The 19,233-nt window shown below is 40.0% G+C and overlaps 1 protein-coding gene across 2 annotated transcripts in view; it reads right to left on the bottom strand.

Annotated features, from left to right (window-relative positions):
* The window catches only part of OCA2 (OCA2 melanosomal transmembrane protein), a 296,067-nt gene that overhangs the window by 173,979 nt on the left and 102,855 nt on the right, over positions 1–19,233 (bottom strand). For both annotated transcript variants that reach the window (XM_088454034.1, XM_088454035.1), the window contains exons 4-9: positions 18,928–19,092; positions 18,347–18,404; positions 12,379–12,451; positions 7,536–7,693; positions 5,419–5,501; positions 1,893–2,046 (exon numbers count right to left, since the gene is read on the bottom strand). In XM_088454034.1, the coding sequence (XP_088310160.1) occupies positions 1,893–2,046; positions 5,419–5,501; positions 7,536–7,693; positions 12,379–12,451; positions 18,347–18,404; positions 18,928–19,092 (691 nt within the window). The remainder of the gene's footprint in view (positions 1–1,892; positions 2,047–5,418; positions 5,502–7,535; positions 7,694–12,378; positions 12,452–18,346; positions 18,405–18,927; positions 19,093–19,233) is intronic.

Below are 19,233 nucleotides of genomic sequence, written 5' to 3'. Positions count from 1 at the left end.
ACCATAACATCTATGCTGGTATTAGATGTGCATCCAATATCCGCCAACAATATAGTGGGTTTTAGACAGTTAATTGAGGTCCTGTGTCCCAGCTACCAAATCACATCCAGATTCCACTTCAATAGAAAAGCAATTCCCAATCAGGCAGCAGCCCCTTGATGAACAACACAGCACCCCTTTATGGACAACAAAGCACCCCTGCAGAGTGCAGACAGACCACCTCATAAATACATGGATGATAAACTGCGGTCTGGCCAGCAGTGTCACCGAACAATAGTGTAGCTACTAGGTACATTAGCACACACAAAAAAAATCAAAACAGATTTTTTTTTTTGATGAATGATAATTTTATTTAACTTTCATTTTTTTAACACTGGAAAAGAGCACCCCTGGATTGACAGAACACCCCTTATGTACTGCATCCCTAGCCCCTTAATGGAGAGGACAACACAGCAGCACCCCTTTCGGTACTGCTGCCCCCCTTTCGGTACTGCTGCCCCAGCCCCTTTATGGACAACACAGCAGCATCCCTTTATGTACTGCAACCCCCCTTTATGTACTGCATCCCCAGCCAGACAGCACTGCACCCTTGAACAATGGCAGCACAGACCCCCAGCCCAACAACACTGCACCCTTGAACAAGAGCAGCACAGTCCCCCAGCCTGACAACACTGCACCCTTGAACAACGGCAGCACAGGCAGAGCACGTCTGTTCTACACACGCTCTACAGCCGGAGTGAAAATGGCGCCGATCACCGGGACCTTTATAGAATCCAAAACCCGTGAGAATCCGACAGCGGGAGGATGATGTTTTGCCTCGTTTTTGGATAAGTCAGGTGGGAAAACCCAAGCCGTTCTTGGATCCGACTTGGAATTGCAATGCTCGGATGGGTCCTGTTCTTCGAGAACGGGACCCGCTCATCTCTAGTAGATATAATAATTATACACCTCCTTACTGCATGTAAAGCTTATTTTAAATGGTATATCATCTACACATAGAAATGGACAAGACAATAGCCAATGTTTACTTTTGTAGTGCACCCATATATCCATGTTTCTAACAGAGATAAACATTTTGGCAGCTATAACATGAATAATCCACTTGTATTAAATTCAGTGTACTTTATAATTATATGTTAAACCTCCAGTAAATGTGATGCTTCAATTTACTCTTAAGACCCCCATACATCAGCAATTGATTGCAGCAATCGTGCAATTTGCAATTGAGTGTATATAAAAGTCTTTCCCTTTTTTAATTGATTGCAGAATTGCCACAATCGATTGAAAAGGGGAAAGATTTTTAAACACAATCGATTGCAAATTGCACGATTGCTGCAATCAATTGCTGATGTATGGGGGCCTTGAAACACAAGTGAGCATGAGATGTCTGTATAAAATTAGCTACTTAACTAGCACTAGAAGTTATGCCCAGCTCGCCTACCTGAGCACATATGCTCATTATACTGTGTTGAATTAAAGGGAACCCTATCCAGCTAATTTTCCAGAAGGTGTTAGCACCAAATCACAGTTAGTGTATAGATATGTAACTTTTTATCACTCATTTTAGCAGGACACAACAAACCAAATGATTTTTAGTATTTTTACGCATTGGGGAGATTTATCAAACCTTAGAGATATGTAAAGTATTGACCAATCAGTTTATGTCATTTTACAGGCTGTGTATGAAAAATGACACAAGCTGATTAATTGATACTTTATCCATCTCCACTTTACCTCCCAAAGCTTTGAAAAATCTCACTCAAAGTTTTACTTATTTACCATTATGTAAATTCAGAGTTAATATACTGCTTTAGTTAAAAAAAATTCAAATAAAACCACAAAAGAATGTTGTCATTGTTCTGAAACCTCACTAAACAATTTAAATACCTTACCTCAAATATGATAAGTGCATAAACTCCTGCTAAGATAATAGCAGCAATTGTTACTTGGGTCTCAATGCTCGCACTAAGGTACTGATGAGATAAAGACACTGGAACAAGTTGCGACTCCTGTAGAAATGCTTGAATGTTTATTGAAATGGTTTCACTGTGAAGAAGGAGGGATCCGTAAGATAAGCCAGTCACAGACAATTACTCTTGGTATTCAAATAACTAAGAAAACAATTAGCAAAAGTCTACAGGTAGCAGCAGTTATTTGCGAAAACATGAACATTTTCTATTACCCATCGATAGTAAATCATTCCTTGCTGAGTCACCATAAAGGGACAATATATGACAGCATAATTAAAGATTTTAATGCATGCAATCAAACTGAATATTTGATAGAAAGCATACACAGGCTAATACTGGAAAGTTCACCACTTCACCATTAATTCATGGACTATGAAAAATCTAATTTGTCTATGCTTTAGGCTGGTATCACATGAGCTGTTGCCACTCAGCAGAAAAATAGTTTCCGAAAGCTATATACATTATAACATGAGCACTTTCTGTGAAGCAAATTATATCTGCATGTGACAGGTGCAGGAGAAACTGCTGTTCTTTGCTTTAGCTGTTTTCATACTGTCATTATATAGTACACATTACATTTTAAAAGTTGTCAGACCAAGAAATCTGTTCACACAACATCTTAGCAAACCACATTATTTTAATAGAAAATAATTGACTTCTTAAAAAAAAAATCAAATATGGTATCTTACAGATTAATGAGGACTCAAGTTAGGTGCATACACACGTAATGATATTTTGAACAATTTAACTATAATGACATTGTTATCGTTCAATCGTTGAAAAAAACGTTCAGTTTCTGAGTTATAACGATGAACGATTATCGTTCATGCGCGTTCCCGTTTGTAGTTAGTAGTTCATGCTGACTGACCAACTGAACGATTTTCATTAAGGGAAGTTACAAAAATCGTTTGTAGTTCAAAAAATTGTTCTTTACACTTTCAAAAATCTGACAGATAATCTGACAGAAAATCGTTCATAAAATCGTTGGTAACAAAATCGTTGTGTGTGTATGCAGACTTGAGTCCTACTCAAAATATTTCCCCTCTAGAGCATGTTTCCTCACTTGTACAGGATAAATAAAAGGCTAAATAAAAACTTGACACAAATATAGTTTGACATACTGTAAGACCAAACTGAAAAAGCCTTTGAAGCTAAAAGCAGAAAGGCTCTACCCAGGTCTGGGAATACCACTAGGCAGCTACCTAAGGTGACATGGTATAGGGTACACCTAACTCACGGAATGAGCGAGTCAGTTCTTGATTCTCACCCATTCTTACCTGTAACATTCAAGAGGCTCTAGAATCTCAGGTGGTTTTCCCAGACACCCAGAAAAGTGTGCAAGTCTCCCTGAGGCAGCCTACTGCTGCTACCCACTTCCCAAGTAAAGTGGGTCGTCTGGGTGGCTCAACAATGAGATTTACACTGAATCATGTAATCATGGCCCCGCCAACAACTTTACAATGCAGGGAATATTTGTATAGTGGTGGATGGAGCCATGCTGCCTTCATCACTGACCTGCCTGCCTCAGGATCTCCTTACCTGGCAGCCCTCTCTCAGAGGGAACAGCCAGGGTCTCAGCAGGTACTATACTGTATGTTATCACAACAGTACTCCCCACTAAAGCCAGTCATTAACATGAAGGGAAAGCAGGATGCATGTGAAATTCCTTGTGTGTAATGGGCTGTGGGTGTGGTGCCTGGCTAGGATATCACAGCCAGTGCTACTCTCCCAAAAAGAGCAGATACCAGCCTGCCTCCACACCACTTTAGATAGAAAACTTGGGCAGGGCAGGTTGGCACCCATAACCCATGCACTGGTCCTGGCTATACATGTATAATTTTTCATACTTGTAGATAGAGGACTTATCATGCCCTCTTCCACTGGCACCTACTCATTGCAGGATACCTTGATTGAAAGAGGGTACTCCCCTCTTTCAAACAATGTGCCCTTTTAGTAGTTTTTTTCTGGTGATCACCAGTTAACACCCTATGCTATTAGAAAGCATTAAGATGTCTAGAGATGGGGGATTCTTATGCCCAATCTCCCACATCTTGACATCAATAAACACAGAGTTCCCCTCATTTGATGTGGTAGGTGGTCTGTTTTTCAAAAAAGTATGCCTTGTTTAGCAAGATATAGTATTCCTACATGTTTTATGAGTTTTTTTCAAACACATAAAAAAAAGCATCTTCATATGCAGATTTTTTTAAATGAAACATTGTGGGTAGAATCTAGTCTTTGTTGTTTTGGAAAGGTGGATTAATGCTGGAAGAAAAAAAATATATATTTATTGGTGGTGGCTACAAAATTTTTTTTATACACATTTGCTTGTAGTTCACTTTCTTGCAATTGAAAAAAAAATAGGCCATATTTGCCTTATGCAGAGAAATGAGCGTACTAATGATTCTGTAAGGAAGTTCACTCTTCTGAAAAAAACTCTGGGCCTGATTCAGAGCCGCTCGTAAGCAACCGCTCGTTCGCTCTGAGCAATGTTCGCACAACTGCGCATGCGTATGGGTCGTAATGCGCATGTGCAAACCAGTCATTGCGGTCGTAAATTGTGCGCTCGTAAAACAGTGAGGGGCTGCTAATTTGATTGACAGAATGTACCATTTGTGGGTGGTAACAGGAGAAGGTGCTTGAAAACGGGGGAGTGGAGATCCGAACGCAGGCGTGCCTAACGGTCAAAAGGGCGTTTAATGGGAGTGCATAATTAGTAAAGGAGCGTCATCGACCACGTCACTTGGTTGTCTTTTAGCCTGAACTGCTCGCAGTGATAGCGGTAAGAAAATCCTACCACAACCACTGCGAGCAGTACAACTGCCTTTCGATGTTCCTGATTAATCTAATAAATACCGGAGATGACATGTGATGCGAACGGCAAAGGGGCGTCTTTACAAAATAGCGAGCGCATTTTTCGGACGCTCGCTCAGACATAGAGGCGTCAACACACTGCAAAGAGCGAGCGCTCAATTTAAATATCCAGACCCTTTTTTAGAACGACCGTCTGCAAATAGCGTCCGGCTCTGAATCAGGCCCTCTGTACAATACAGTATGTATGAACTGAATAACTAATTACAGACATTGAAGTTAGAATTTAGCCAGCCCAAATAGTGCCAAAACAGGCACAGCAGTAAAGGGGTTAATGATTACAGAGCAACCATTCAAATGTATCATTTCTATACAAATTGCTCTGACATCTTTATGGTGAAATATTTTATTGGAGGTTTGTTCTGTCACAGCCATATCAAATAAATACTAATAGTGTTTTCATTTCTTTTCCCAGAGCACCTTCTTTTTGAATAGCATCAAAGACAAAAGGTGCACAATATCCTGCAAAGCTTATTTAGCAAACACTAGTATTTTCTTTTATGCTTATGAAACTAACTACCAGGCTACAATATTCTAGCAGGTATGTCATCACTGCAGCTCAAACTGTGAAACCAACCTGTTTAATATTTCAAATGTTTTTTTTCTTACAATGTGTTCCTTTCTTCTTGAATTTAAAGCTAGGGTCCAGTTGTAAATAATCTGCAAAATATTGAAGAGGTTGTTTAGGAAGAAAAATAAATAAAAACACATTTGGATTTGCTCACCCAGAAGTATACAGCAAATACAGAACAAAATCAATATTTGCATATTTGATTCACCGGTCCCTGTTTTAAATGTCTGGCACAGTTTGAATGTCAGCGTGCAGTACTTCCACAGACTGCTGAGCCTAACTGCACCAGGCTGACCTTGCCAACACTGAGCATCCCTGCCGTATATATAACCTATCATGTAACAGGTAGCACAGTTCTACATGGTTAAGGCAAGTCTTATCACATTAAGGGGCATATGTATCAAAGCTTGATGTGAGATAAAATTGTGAGATATAGATCACCAACCAATCAGCTTCTAACTAACATTTTGCATGCTGTGTTTAAGAAATGATAGTTTGGAGCTGATTGGTTGGTGATATATATTTCACAATTTTATCTCACATCTAGCTTTTATACATATGCCCCTAAATGTATCAGAAATCTGTACAATACGTAAAAAGAAAGGTTATTCTGTACTTGCATATTAGGACTCTACTCCCGCTATCTGTTGAGGTCACAGTAAGGCTCTGGTTCTCAGCCCTTTGCCTTTTCACTAGGGGCAACTTCACTTGGGGAACTAATTCACTCATTCAGCTTCCATTAACACTTTTATTCTGGAGACACTCAAACGTAGCGCTCTTCCCCTGACCTAACCATTCTGTATTCTCTCATGTAACTAACGCTCTCTGGTATCTCCCCAACACTTACCCAAATGTACATAGTATGTCCAAAACACAGTACTCATCTCCACTTACATTTCCTTATCTCTCAGTAACACCAGAATGTTCTCAGTGCCCCAAGCCTGCTGACTTCTTGTCACATGTGACTGTCCTCTGATTTATTCCTCACATTCAGTGTCTCACAAAGTACTGTCTCATCCACAAAAGGACTTTTCCTAGAACACAATTTTTCCTAAAATCCCTACTACTCCTGATTAGATTCACCTGCAGCCAGAAAATCTGTAAGTTCTCTTTATTACAGTTTACCCCAGTAACTACTATATAATAACTGTGCACACTATGCACCCTTATACTTGCCCCAAGCTTCACTACTTTGTTTTAGTTGTGCCCTTTTTCAATTAGAATGCAAGCTCCTAGTCAGTGGTGTACTAAGGTTTAGGAGGGTCAGCACCAGGTACCAGGGTAGGAGGAGGTAAAACTTCTCTGCGGCAGTACAGACATGGCTCAGCTGTTTCAGATGTAAACAGCAGCCAGCACACCTATGGATCTATTGAAGCTATCTATGTCTGTGCCACAGACAGTCTCAGACGCTCTCATTATGACTTGCGGTAGTCACTCCCACAATGTCACTATGGAAGTGACTGAGTATTGAAGGAGCCTGCCATGGCTTTGAGCTCTGCATGCACAGCACACACAGGCTACAGAGTCTCCTAAACAGTGTCACATGACATCACATCCTTGACGCAGATAAGGTAACTCAGGAGCCAATCTGCTTTGTATGCATTGTGCATGCAGAACACAGAGTTGAAAGGATTCAAGACTCAGAGCTAGCCATGGGAGGGCAGTACTCAGGGGAACATGGTGGTGGGATAGGGGGGTACTGAGGTGGAAGGGGTGCTACATTAAAAACTCTCCCCATGTGCTATGCTAAGAATGCCAGTTCTCTTAGTTGCATATATTTGGTCTACCTGATACATCTGCTTTATACATGTTCCTTTTCACCAGAGTCAAGGCCTGTTGAACTTTATATATCAATGCAAATAATTCTAAAGTCTGTGCAACTTAAAGCAGAAATCCAATCCTGGACAAAAAAAAGCAGCAAGATAGCTTTTCTTGTACTTAAAGGAGATATACTGTGTATGTATGTGTGTATGTGTGTATATATATATATATATATATATATATACATATATATATATATATATATATATAATGTAGACATGTGATACCAGTTATAGAAATATTGTGTGTTATATAGTACAATTTAATATATACAATTCTTTACATTTTAAGGTTTAGCCAACCTGTGTAGGACGTCGTCTTCTTGAAAAAGGATCTTCAATTTGAGATATTTGTATGACGATATATTCCTCATTTCTTCTGTCAATGAAATCCCCAGAAAATGGTCCATCAACTTCCAATTTTAAGAGTGCAGAGTTTTGAAAATCCGTAAGATTTGCAGCTTGTAGGATACAGTTAAGGGTTTTTGAAGCAGAAAATCATTTAAATGTTTATTACTTTCTGTTTATAAAGCAGCAACGTTTTCCCACAACACCAACAATCTCTGCTTCTGTCAAAATGCAGTAATAAAATTTTGTGTAGTAGTCCTCTACAGTATGTTCAATACAGACATAGATAATTAGAACAGGCAAAGTTAGGAGGGGGTATTAGAAGGAGAAAAGGAAAAACAGCAAAGGACTTTTTTAGAAGAGGTATATTTTTTAGAAGAGAAAACACACAGTTGGGCGTTCCAGGTGGATAGAGATGGGATGTACTGTAATCTAAAAGCAGCTCACAATGAAGGGATTTGCTAACCCTGGGTATACTAAACAGAAACGGAAACAAGGAGCGCTGATAGAGGTCTTTTATCATACTAGTATAAATTAACAATGATCACAAATCCAAATTGAGAGAGGTTAGTAACTCTGGATCTTTAATAAAGTATTCTAAAATACTGACCAAAAAAGTTCTGTTTGCTTTACTAATGCTGGGCATACACGGCAAGATAAAATGTCTGTCAGACCGACAGACATTTTATCTGGCCGGCTGCCAGCCGCAGATGTCCGCGGCATACACTGTGAGAGAAATCTCACAGTGTATAGCCCGACATCTGCGCTCCGCCCCCGGGGGAGGAGACATTTCCCTGTTCCTTCCGTAGGAAGGAACACAGGAAATGTCTGTTTGTCGGCCGCGCTGGGCATACACTGCTCGATGCGTCCGACAGTTACCGGGTAAATATCGCGTCGGACAGGCATGCTGGACAATCCAGCATGCCCGACCGAGCAATATTTAACCCTCGGTCGCCCCCCCATGCTACAATTATCGCGGCGATCCGCCGATATCGGGCGGATCGTCCCGATAATTGCAGCGTGTATGGCCAGCATAAGCAATGGCATCTATCATATTGAACACAAATGTTGAAACAATTTCAGCGTAAAAAATAAACAATTGTTGCAGATCAAGAAAGAAAAATAATTAAACTCCTAGGGTGGAGGAAAAATATGCACATATATGTTAAAAATCCAGTTGCTGTAACACACGTTCTCTTGTATCCAGCATGAAAGGTTAAATAAGCTGTATGTATACTGGGTAATAAGTAAGTCTCATTTGTAGTTAAAAGGTTCTTACCCAGTAAGCTCCTGTGACTCCAATCTTGTAATAGTCACGGAAGGAGCACCCGATGTCTGCTACACAACTAATGCCAGCTGGTTGAAATGGTTAGAGGTGCAGACTGTAAATCTGTCCTGTCTGGAGCTGTATGTCACAGTGCCACCAGTGATTAAAGCCACTAGAGAGGTGCTGGGCTCACCGTGTTGCACTGAAAGTACTGACATATGCCAGGGTGATCCGGGGTAAAAACAAGTATACCAACAAGTGGAACCGGATCATGGTGAGAGTACCCAATGCTTTTCTCGGTCTTGTATCAACTGACCGTTTCCTCAGAGTTTGCCTCTGAGGAAATGGGCAGTTGATACAATGCTGGGAAAAGCATTAGGTACTCTCACCACGACCTGGTTCCATTTGTTGATATACTTGTTTTTACCCCAGATCACCTTGGCATACGTCAGTACTTCCAGTGCAACATGGAGAATACAGCACATCTCCAGTGGCTTTAATCACTAGTGCCGCTGTCACATACAGGTCCATACAGGGTGGATTCATAGACTGCACCACTATTCATTTAATCTAGCCAGGGTTAGTTGTGGGGTGCTCCTTCTGTGACTGTTACAAGAATGGAGTCACAGGAGCTTACCGGGTAAGAAACTTGTAACTACAAGTGAGACTTACTTATTACCAGGTATACATACAGCCAGGGGCGCAGAGAATGGGGGGGAAGCAGGTACTATTTACCCGGGCTCGGGCTTCCTTAAGGGCCCAGCGGGGGCCTGGGTCTGGCGCCTCTCCCCCTCCCTTCTCCTTCCCTCACAGCAGCCCAGTACACAGGGTGTGCTGAGCTGCAGTGGGAGACTGCTTGTGACTGTCACAGCAATCTCCTATGCCTGTGGGGGGGAGCGATCACACTGATTGCGACCCCCCTGGCTTTGCACTGGGCTGAATGGCTCGCAGCGCCCCCTTCCCCAGCGCCGCTGCATAAGTGTGTTTTTTTTTTTTTGCTCAAGTTGGCGTGGCCATGCCCCCTCTTCACTTGGGCCCAGCAGGGTTCTCTACACCCCTGCATCCAGCATTTAACCTTTTATGCTGGATACAACAGTACGGGGGACCTATTATCCGGGGAAACATAATCCAACATACTTATTATCCATATTTCTGTTACAACAACTGAATTTTTAACAATTGTTTCTTTTTTACTCTGAAATTGTTTCAATGTTTGTGTTCAATATGATAGATGATATTTTTTAGAACTTTTCAAACATTATATAACAGCATTTTATAAATGTCTAGAATTAAGAGCAAAGAGATGAGAGTGCAGCACTGTGAATAACTGAATGCAAGAACAAAAACAAATATCAATGGATTTATGCTGGAAATCAAAAACCAAATGAAATAATTGGCAGAGATCTGAAATATAAGTAAAATATTTAAATGATAGGGAATAAAATCCATAAAAGTTTACACTATATAAAAGCAATTTGCATTTAATAAAAAATATATAAAAAAAGATTTAAAAAAGACACTCCTACTGTGACCAATATGTGGTTAATCTATATACGTTAAAATAAACCTTTATGCCATTGAGCTTCTGTACCTAGAACTATACAGCTCACACATACAAAGATACCCAACAGTTCTATTGACTAATTTCTCTATCTTGTAGAGAAAACTGGATTATAGGAGATTGTCATGTAAGCTCCAGAATGCTGTGTACAATCAATATATTCAAAATAGAAGGCCAAGGAAGTAAATTGTGTGAATATTATAGGATTGGAACAATCATCTCACCTAGATATATGTCATTAACACATTCTTCACCAAGGATACAGATTCCTTTTAAAAATGTAATTTTCCACTATGCGATTGTATTTGTAGTCTATTGTTATTTATATACATATGATGTACCAAGGATATGGAACCAGAAAAAATCAGGTTAAGTTAGTTAGTACTTACCTGTGGATGATCAGGATTTCCAGCGCTGTCGGGCTGCTGCTGCCGGGATCTCTTCTCCTGTCGGCCTGACGCTGCCAGGATTCGAACTGCAGGCCGTGCGGCCGGCGGTATTACATACCGATTCCGTGCCAAGCATAGCAGCAAAAATAGGATACTTGCGAATTGCCACGATGTGGAGTCAAATACATAGGAACATGATGTCATTACAACCCGACGGCCGTTTCGGTGCTAAACAGCACCTTCATCACGGGGCAAACCACAGTTGTATATAAATTACAACATCTATAGAATAATCTTTTAAGATAAACAATGAAAGTGTTTACACACTTACTAAAGTATTGTAATCAATACCAATGCCCCTAAAAATGGGTAAATAGGGGACTTCAAATGAAGGTTTAGGAACAGAATGATTTATGTGCTATAAATATACTGTAGAAAATCAGACCAAGTGCACCATTTTCTGTAGTGGGCTAAAAGTTAAGCAAATACAGTAAAATATAATTCTTCATAATAAGATTTTAGAAACTCTTAAAAGGTATGTTTGACTGAATGTACTGGAATATAAAATAATCTTTCATTCCATAAAATAAAACTGGATTAAAATAGTTACATTGTATAAAATAAAACTGGATTCAAATAGTTACATTGCCATGTTGAAATAATGGGGACTATAAAATATTATTAACAGCTTTAAGTCTTTGAAGTTAAACTATTGTAGTTGATTCAGATGAAAAACAATAAACTTCAAGCATACCAAAAACATACCTGAGGTTTCTAATGAATTTTTGGGGATCACTACATTTTTAATTGCAGTGTTAACTGTAAATTATGTTAATTAAAAATTAGTTATGTTCAAAATGGACAGTCAACCTACAATCTTAGAAGCCACATCAAATAAATAGGATTATCCAAGATCAGTGGTTGGAAAAACCTTTTTTGGCACATTGATGCAAATTAGCATAAACATTTTGGGATTTGATCAAAATTAAAAAAAAATAGAAAAAATAGAGGCAGACTGGATAACACTACAACATTTTGCATCTTCCCGGCACAAGTGGGGCCAAGCAATTAATGCAAACTATATATATTCTGCAGATTAGTTTGGCATTAAATGATGGTTTAAATATTTTACAATTCTACTTTCAAAACACATACTGAAGATATAGCGCATTTCACATTTTTACTAGCAGAAGGGAGAGAGAAAAAGGCTTGCAATTAGACTTGAGTACTCTTCTTCAGTAGTATTTTATCCTGATTGATTTATAATTAACTATATTTGAGTATACTGCAACAAAGTGACAATTTGTGTTGGATATATGTTCACCATTGAAAAAATAAAGAAATAAAATGAAACTTTTCATATATTTTAATAAGAAATCTAATTTGGATGAGATTGAGAGGAACAGCTTTTGTGAACCGTGTAATTTTCTGCTTTAAAATTAATTCTATAGAGGGGGAGCTCAGACAGTGAGAAAATGAATCAGTGTCACATTGAGGAGTGGTAGAACCATTATGTATCACCTTAAATTAAACTGCATTGCACTCTCTGCCGAGAGAAAATAGCAACTGACAAAAGGATACAGTAGCTTTCCAGAGATGACAGGGCCAACATCTGCCAAGGGCTGCTTTTATCAGCAGAAGTGCTAAACAGGATCTGCAGCAAAATAACAAATATGTAATTAACAAATTATTTATGCACAGAAAATAAATGTTTAAACTAATCACAACAGTGTAATCAAACTCATTCTGCACTTTACCAGAGTATACAATGTTGTTACAGAGCGAGCAGAATACAAAAAGACAACCTGATCTTTTTACCTAATGTTCTTGGTCTTTTCTAGTTTCATAGCAGCATAGGTCATTGCATGTGAATTCATCACAGTGTATTAAGCACAATCTTCTGGGATCACGTGCTCAGAGAGTTTTTTGTGTAGACTCCAAGCTACAGGTTCTTCAATGAGTGGCACCAACTGATACAGACATAAGGATTTATGTATCAAGCAGTGAAAAGCGTGGATAAGTGAAGCAGTAGAGAAGAGACCCATAGCAACCAATTCGCTTTGAAGTAGCATTTATCAAGTACAGTCTATAAAATATTTAGGAGCCAATTGGTTGCTATGGGCAACTTCTCCACTGTTCCACTTCTACACACTTTTCACTGCTTGATACATAAACACCTTAATGTTTAATAAGCAAACTATGCACCAAAGTTTTCAGTAACTCTTAACAGAACTTTCACCAAATGACATTAAACATACACAACTTAAGGGTAAACTGCAGTCAGGCTGGTACATGTAATCAAGAATCATGTTTATTGTTAGATAGTTTAACATCCAAATGAATACTGGAAATTAACCATTTTCACACAATATATACATTTTCACACTACTACTTTATTACCGGTAACTGTGCACATCATCACATCATTATATTGCATAAGCTAAATAAACATTATTTTAAATAACCAATTAAAACTTTTAGACCCATATTTATTAAAATAAGCAGTACTGCCCTGAAAATTAACATTTATCATCACTGCAATAATGAATGTATTCTTCAGCAGTGATGTGCGGTCAGGTGAGGCAGAGCCTTTCCTGTCATACTTCGGTATACTCCACAGTTTTTACTATAAAAAATATAAAGAAAAAAAATGGAAGAAAATAATCTAAATATTTTTTTTGTATTAATCTAATCATTTTTATAGTCAAAACTCTGGAGTAAAATGTGTATGGCAGGTGAGGCACTGCCTCCCCGTCTACCTTTCTGCACATTCCTGATAAAAACACACCAAATTTCCAGCACTATATACGGGTTGGGTATGAATTCCCGGCACTCTGGATGCCTGCTATCAAAAGACCGACAGCGGCATCCTGATGCGGAGAATCCTGACAGGGGAGAGGTAAGTACCCTAACCTTCCCTCCTTAACCCTCTAATCCTAACTCTGCTGTTGTGCACCCTAACCCTCCCTACCCCTCACCCTCCCTGTTAGTGCCTGCGCCTAAACCTATCCCCCCACCTTAGTGCCTTACCCTAACCCACCCAGTACATAGCCTAACCCTAACCTCCCCCCTCTAGTAGCCTAGCCCTAAAACCCCCGGGGTTCTTAAAACTAACCCTCTCCCCGTGGCTAAGACCTAAGGGCTCCTGCTGTAGTTACCATCGGCATGGCGGCTGTCGGGATCCTGGCGTTGGCATCTCCCATCTTGTCGGGATTCTGGTGCTGGTGTCTTGTCCCCGGTTCAGGATTCCAGCACTGGGATTTCATCACCGGGCATGCCAATGGTCGGCATTTTAACTACAACCCCTATATACTGCTGCACCTTTGTATAATGCCCACATGAACCCATGGGTTCATATATGTATTTGTAACTCTGGCTCTGATACTAGCCAATACCTCTCCAGCCATTTACCTCACTGCACATCACTGATCTTCAGAACTATTTATCAAAGACCTCTTGCGGATACAGCAGTACTGATAAGAGAATGTCCTGAGGAAGAAATTGCCAGTGAAGTGATAGTTGTTGCTAACATTTGACTGCCCTGATACATGTGCAATGTCAAATTAAAAAAAATTCCGGGAAAGTGGAAAGAGGCTGCTGGAGAGGGATCAAAAGATTTCTCCCCCTGTGAAATTACCATCATGGACACACAGCAGCTAACATGGCTTAAGCCAACGGGGACAAGGTCAGAATAGTACAGCTTTATAGAGCTTAATAGGACAGTAATTTTTAATGAGAACTTCGGTCTAGTCCCTATGTCTTCTACGATATCTCTATTTGACAAGTTCCACCACTCCTCTCCTGGACACCAACTGCCTTTCCCAATGCCCACTGGATGTCCCAATGATACCTAAAGCTCAACTTTTCTAAAATGGAGCTTATGATCTTCCATCTACCACTCATACCCCTCACACTGTTATCACACACTCCTAAATTTCCCAAGTCTGCTGTGTTGTTGTTAGGATTTGCGGTTAGCAAATCATCTTGGTGGCAATTCCCAGTCTTAGTTGTTACTGGGATACTGTATCATGTCCTATCCTTGTTCTGGCTTTTTGCAGGAAACTGGAAATCCTGTCTTGTCTGTCAATTCATTGCCTGTCATTTAGGTCTGTCTGTGTTTGTGTTGTTTCATGTGTTCACTAATTAACTAGCTCTCTCTTTGCAGAGCAGGTACACACATGCCTTCTAATTAGGAATCACTCTCCAGGAATGGTCTCTGATTGGATCCTGCATCTCTTAAGTATACACCCAGCCCTGATCTCATTGCCGGTTATACTGTGTCACTACCAGTGTATGTTTGCTGTGTTCGGTTCCTAGTGCTTGCCGGTCTACTGAGCACTTTGGTTATTGAATCTGGATCCTGTCTCCATTCAGCCCTGCAGTATTACACAACAGTCCTGCCTGTCTGCATTTATCTTGTTACCTGCAGTGTTTCCACCTCACTGCCTCTATTATGTGTTACTGCAGCAACTGAATCCACCTGTCTGCTGTTTAGGCCCCTGACTAGACCATCTCAGCTGCTTGTGTCAGCCGGGTGACACAGGCTGCATTACAGAGTGTCTGTGAGTTCCCTCAGCCTGGCTGCAGAGTCAGGTTGTTCCTGTTCACTGAACTACCATACGGCTTCCTAGCCACTCCAAGTAGCTTCTGTGCTACCACCAATCTCCAAACGGCTTCCTAGCCACTCCAAGTAGCTTCCGTGATACCACCAATCTCCAAATGGCTTCCTAGCCATGTCCAGCACCTCCTGTGCTGCCAACGTTCACAATACAGCTTCCTAGCCACTCCAAGTAGCTTCCGTGCTACACCAATCTCCAAACGGCTTCCTAGCCGCGTCCAGCAGCTCCTATGCTGCCAATGTTCACCATACGGCTTCCTAGCCACACCTAGTAACTCCCGTGCTACCACCATTCCTCATTTGGCTTCTTAGCCAGTCCAAGCAGCTTCTTTGCCACACCATCGGCACATTTGCCACACCATCAGCTCTCAAAGCCATTATTAAACCATAGACTGTTTATCTACGGCTATTGCCGCACCATAGGTACCATTGCCGCACCATCAGCATAATTGCCGCATCATCGGCATCATTACCGCACCATCAGCACCATTGCTGCACCATCGGCACAGCTGCCACACCATCGGCTCCCAAGCTCTTGTCCAAAAAACCAAACTGTACTCTCACAACATCTGGACCATCGATATCCTTATCATCATCAACTGTGTCAGTCCTAACTGTACATTCTTTACCTATTGAATTCCCCTGTATCTCCATGTGAGCCACTACTACCTCGAGCATAAGTCCAGGCGGCCGCCTAAGTACCGGTGAATGTATCCTAGTTCTAAGGGAACAACGGGCGGTTGTTATTGGCGGAAGATCTCGCTACCTGGGTTCTTGTGGTGTCACATGGAGTAGGCATTGGAATTCATAACAGTTGTGATCATCCACAATTCCACCCTCATCTTTATAATGCAATTAGTCCCTTCTACATTTTGAGGTTGATTGAAAGTTGGGACAGATATGTCAGAGATTAAAACTACGCACACACACTGACTAATTTTTTTGATTGGGCAACAAACGGATGATTTTTCAACAAATCGAAAGCCCCAATATCTGTGCTACACAACATTCATTTTTTTTATTACAGTTTACCGATCTTCCGCAATACAACACTGATTTTGCCTATTTTCGCCCACAAGGAGGATGCCGTAGTCACAGGAAATGTAAAGAATATGGTATGGGCAAATTATAGAGAATGCAGACACTGCTCGATATTGGGAGATCGAGGCAAAAATGTTTTCTGTTGGCCGACTAGCCCAATAATTGTATAGTGTTTACCTAGCTTTAGACTAGTGAGGGTATGCCTAAACTCAAATCTAAATTGCAGTGTAAAATCAAGCTATCCACCATTTGTGGGCTACATGTAATGGTGCCCACACACATAACGACCTGCACACGATCCCACAATGTGTGTGATTTCCCCTGAACCCTCCCCCGGCAGCTCCCCAGCAGTCCTACACACGATTTGGAGTAAAAAAATTTCCAATCTGACTTAAGATCTATCGTGCATCCAGTGCATTGTGTCCCAGATTGGAAAATCTGCCCTACAGCACGGCAGATCTGAAGATGCGATGTACGACGAGCGGGGACGCGCATTGGCATCATGATCGTGAGTGGACACTCACGATTTGGGCATATTTTACACGATTTGTCATCACGATTCGTCAACTCGGCCAAATCGGGTAAAATATCGCTGTGTGTGTGTGGGCAGCTTAAGAGCAGACAGTATTTATCCCACATGCAAAACAAATATATATATTTGCACCCCTTGCATTGCAACACTGTTTGCAAACTTACTTACGTAAGCCGCTTTAGCTTTCAACATGCAAATATTACTGCAGCCTGTTTTACCTTACTGGGGTACTGCAACTTTGTTATCTTACATATGACCATATGTACAAAGAAACAATTCAGCAATACAGGTTGAGTCTCCCATATCCAAAATGCTTGGGACCAGGGGTATAGTATTTTGGATATCGGAATATTCTGTTGTTTGGAATATTTGCATACCATAAAGAAATATCTTGGGAGTGGGACCCAAATCTAAACACAGAATGCATTTATGTTCTATATACACCTTATACACACAGTCTGCAGGTCATTTCATACAATATTTTTAATAATTTTGTGTATCAAAAAGAGTTTGTGTACATATATGAAAATCATTTATGTTTCATAGACACCTTATACACACAGCCTGAAGGTTATTTTAAACTATATTTTAATAATTTTGTGCTTTAAACAAAGTTTGTGTACATTGAACCTTCAGAAAGCAAAGGTTTCACTTTCTCAGTCATGCTAATAATATTCTGTATTTCGGAATATTCTGCATTTCAGAATATTTGGATATGGGAGGCTCAACCTGTAATCATTTAAAATGCTATTGATCAAAGATTAGCACATTATAGTCTTTTTAAATCATATTTCTGTTGAACTACAAAACGAATCTTAAGTCTGTCCTGACTATTAAGCAAATTTCCCTCTCTATCGGTAACCTTGTGTCTAACCCACACACACAAAACAGCTGCAAATATCATTAGTAATCAGGTGCATCTATCATGATTATTTTACCGGATTTACTTCCAGACAGTGAGTCACAGACAGCAGGATGTCGCATGCTTTTATACCCAACAGCTGTCATTGGGCAATCAGCCTGTTCGGATAGAACAGGTCCAACGGAATGAAGGCCCTCACAGCTACCTTCATTCAAACCAGGGACCCTTAATAAGCTCTTACCTGAGCTGTACATGTTGGAAGGACAGCTTTCCACCACCGCACAAATTCCTAGCACACATACATATGCTCACCATTCACTAGTTTCCCTATACATTCTTCAAAACAGTACCAGGAATCCTCTAAGTGGAAAATAATCCTGCACTATTATACCAAAAGACTAGGGCAAATGAAATGTCAGCTGTAATTTGAAATCTACAGTTTCACATAGCACAAAGGTGCTTCGGGCCATGAGTAATGTTTGCAAATGAGACTCACCGAGCAGACAACTACCATGATGAAGAGACCAGTAATCTTCAGGTTTTTTAACACACACCTTGGAAGAGAGAATAAAAATAAGTCTCAGTGAATGAAGTGGAGAAAATCTAATGGTAAGCAGTTATTTTACGCACTGTCATCATGTGCACATATATCAGGTAATTGTCTACTCTATATTTTCCCATTAATTATTTAAATGAATATGCCATTGAATTTGAACAGAAAGCTTAAGTTCTTCTAACTCTTCCAGACAGCCGACAAGCCTTTTTCTCTCATTAGGAGTTTGTTTGAATGTTACAAAACGCATTCACAGTTCTCAGCTATTTGCAGCTTATGACTGACATGTATTTTTTTCTGTAGACCAATTAATCCAATGCCTAAACCTAAAGGCTCCACAACAGCTAAAAGTTAACAAGATGTGTCAATATAATGTATATAGCCTCCCTTAGGTGAGTTAACAGAATACTTTATTAGCATTCACCAATTTCAGTCAGTACTCTTATTGCAATGTAACATTCATGAAATAGAAAAGCTCAATATCTCATCACCTAGGCATGCTATAATTAAAGCTGATGCCATACCTTAGTTTGGAAGAGTTTAATTTCCCTTGAAGGTTATCCAAGAGTTCATATTTTTCAGATGATGCGGATCGAGAAAGACTGCCAACTTCACTACCAAGCCGGCATCTTTGTTCAAATTCAGAAGAATTGTTATCCCATGATTCTCCACCACAGACGAAATCTGGTCTGAAAAGTAAACAATGAAAAAATATTTTTATTATTATTATTAATAATAATTTTTATTAGAAATAATAATAACAATAACAGCAACAATAATAATATTCTAACAATACAATTATAGTCATACATATAACCTCAGTGTTAATA

Source organism: Taudactylus pleione, unplaced genomic scaffold, assembly GCF_031769625.1.
Source record: "Taudactylus pleione unplaced genomic scaffold, aTauple2 ptg000609l, whole genome shotgun sequence".
NCBI classification, from domain to species: Eukaryota; Metazoa; Chordata; class Amphibia; order Anura; family Myobatrachidae; genus Taudactylus; species Taudactylus pleione.
Note: the sequence above shows the minus strand (reverse complement) of the source record. Positions and strands in the feature narration are given on the sequence as shown.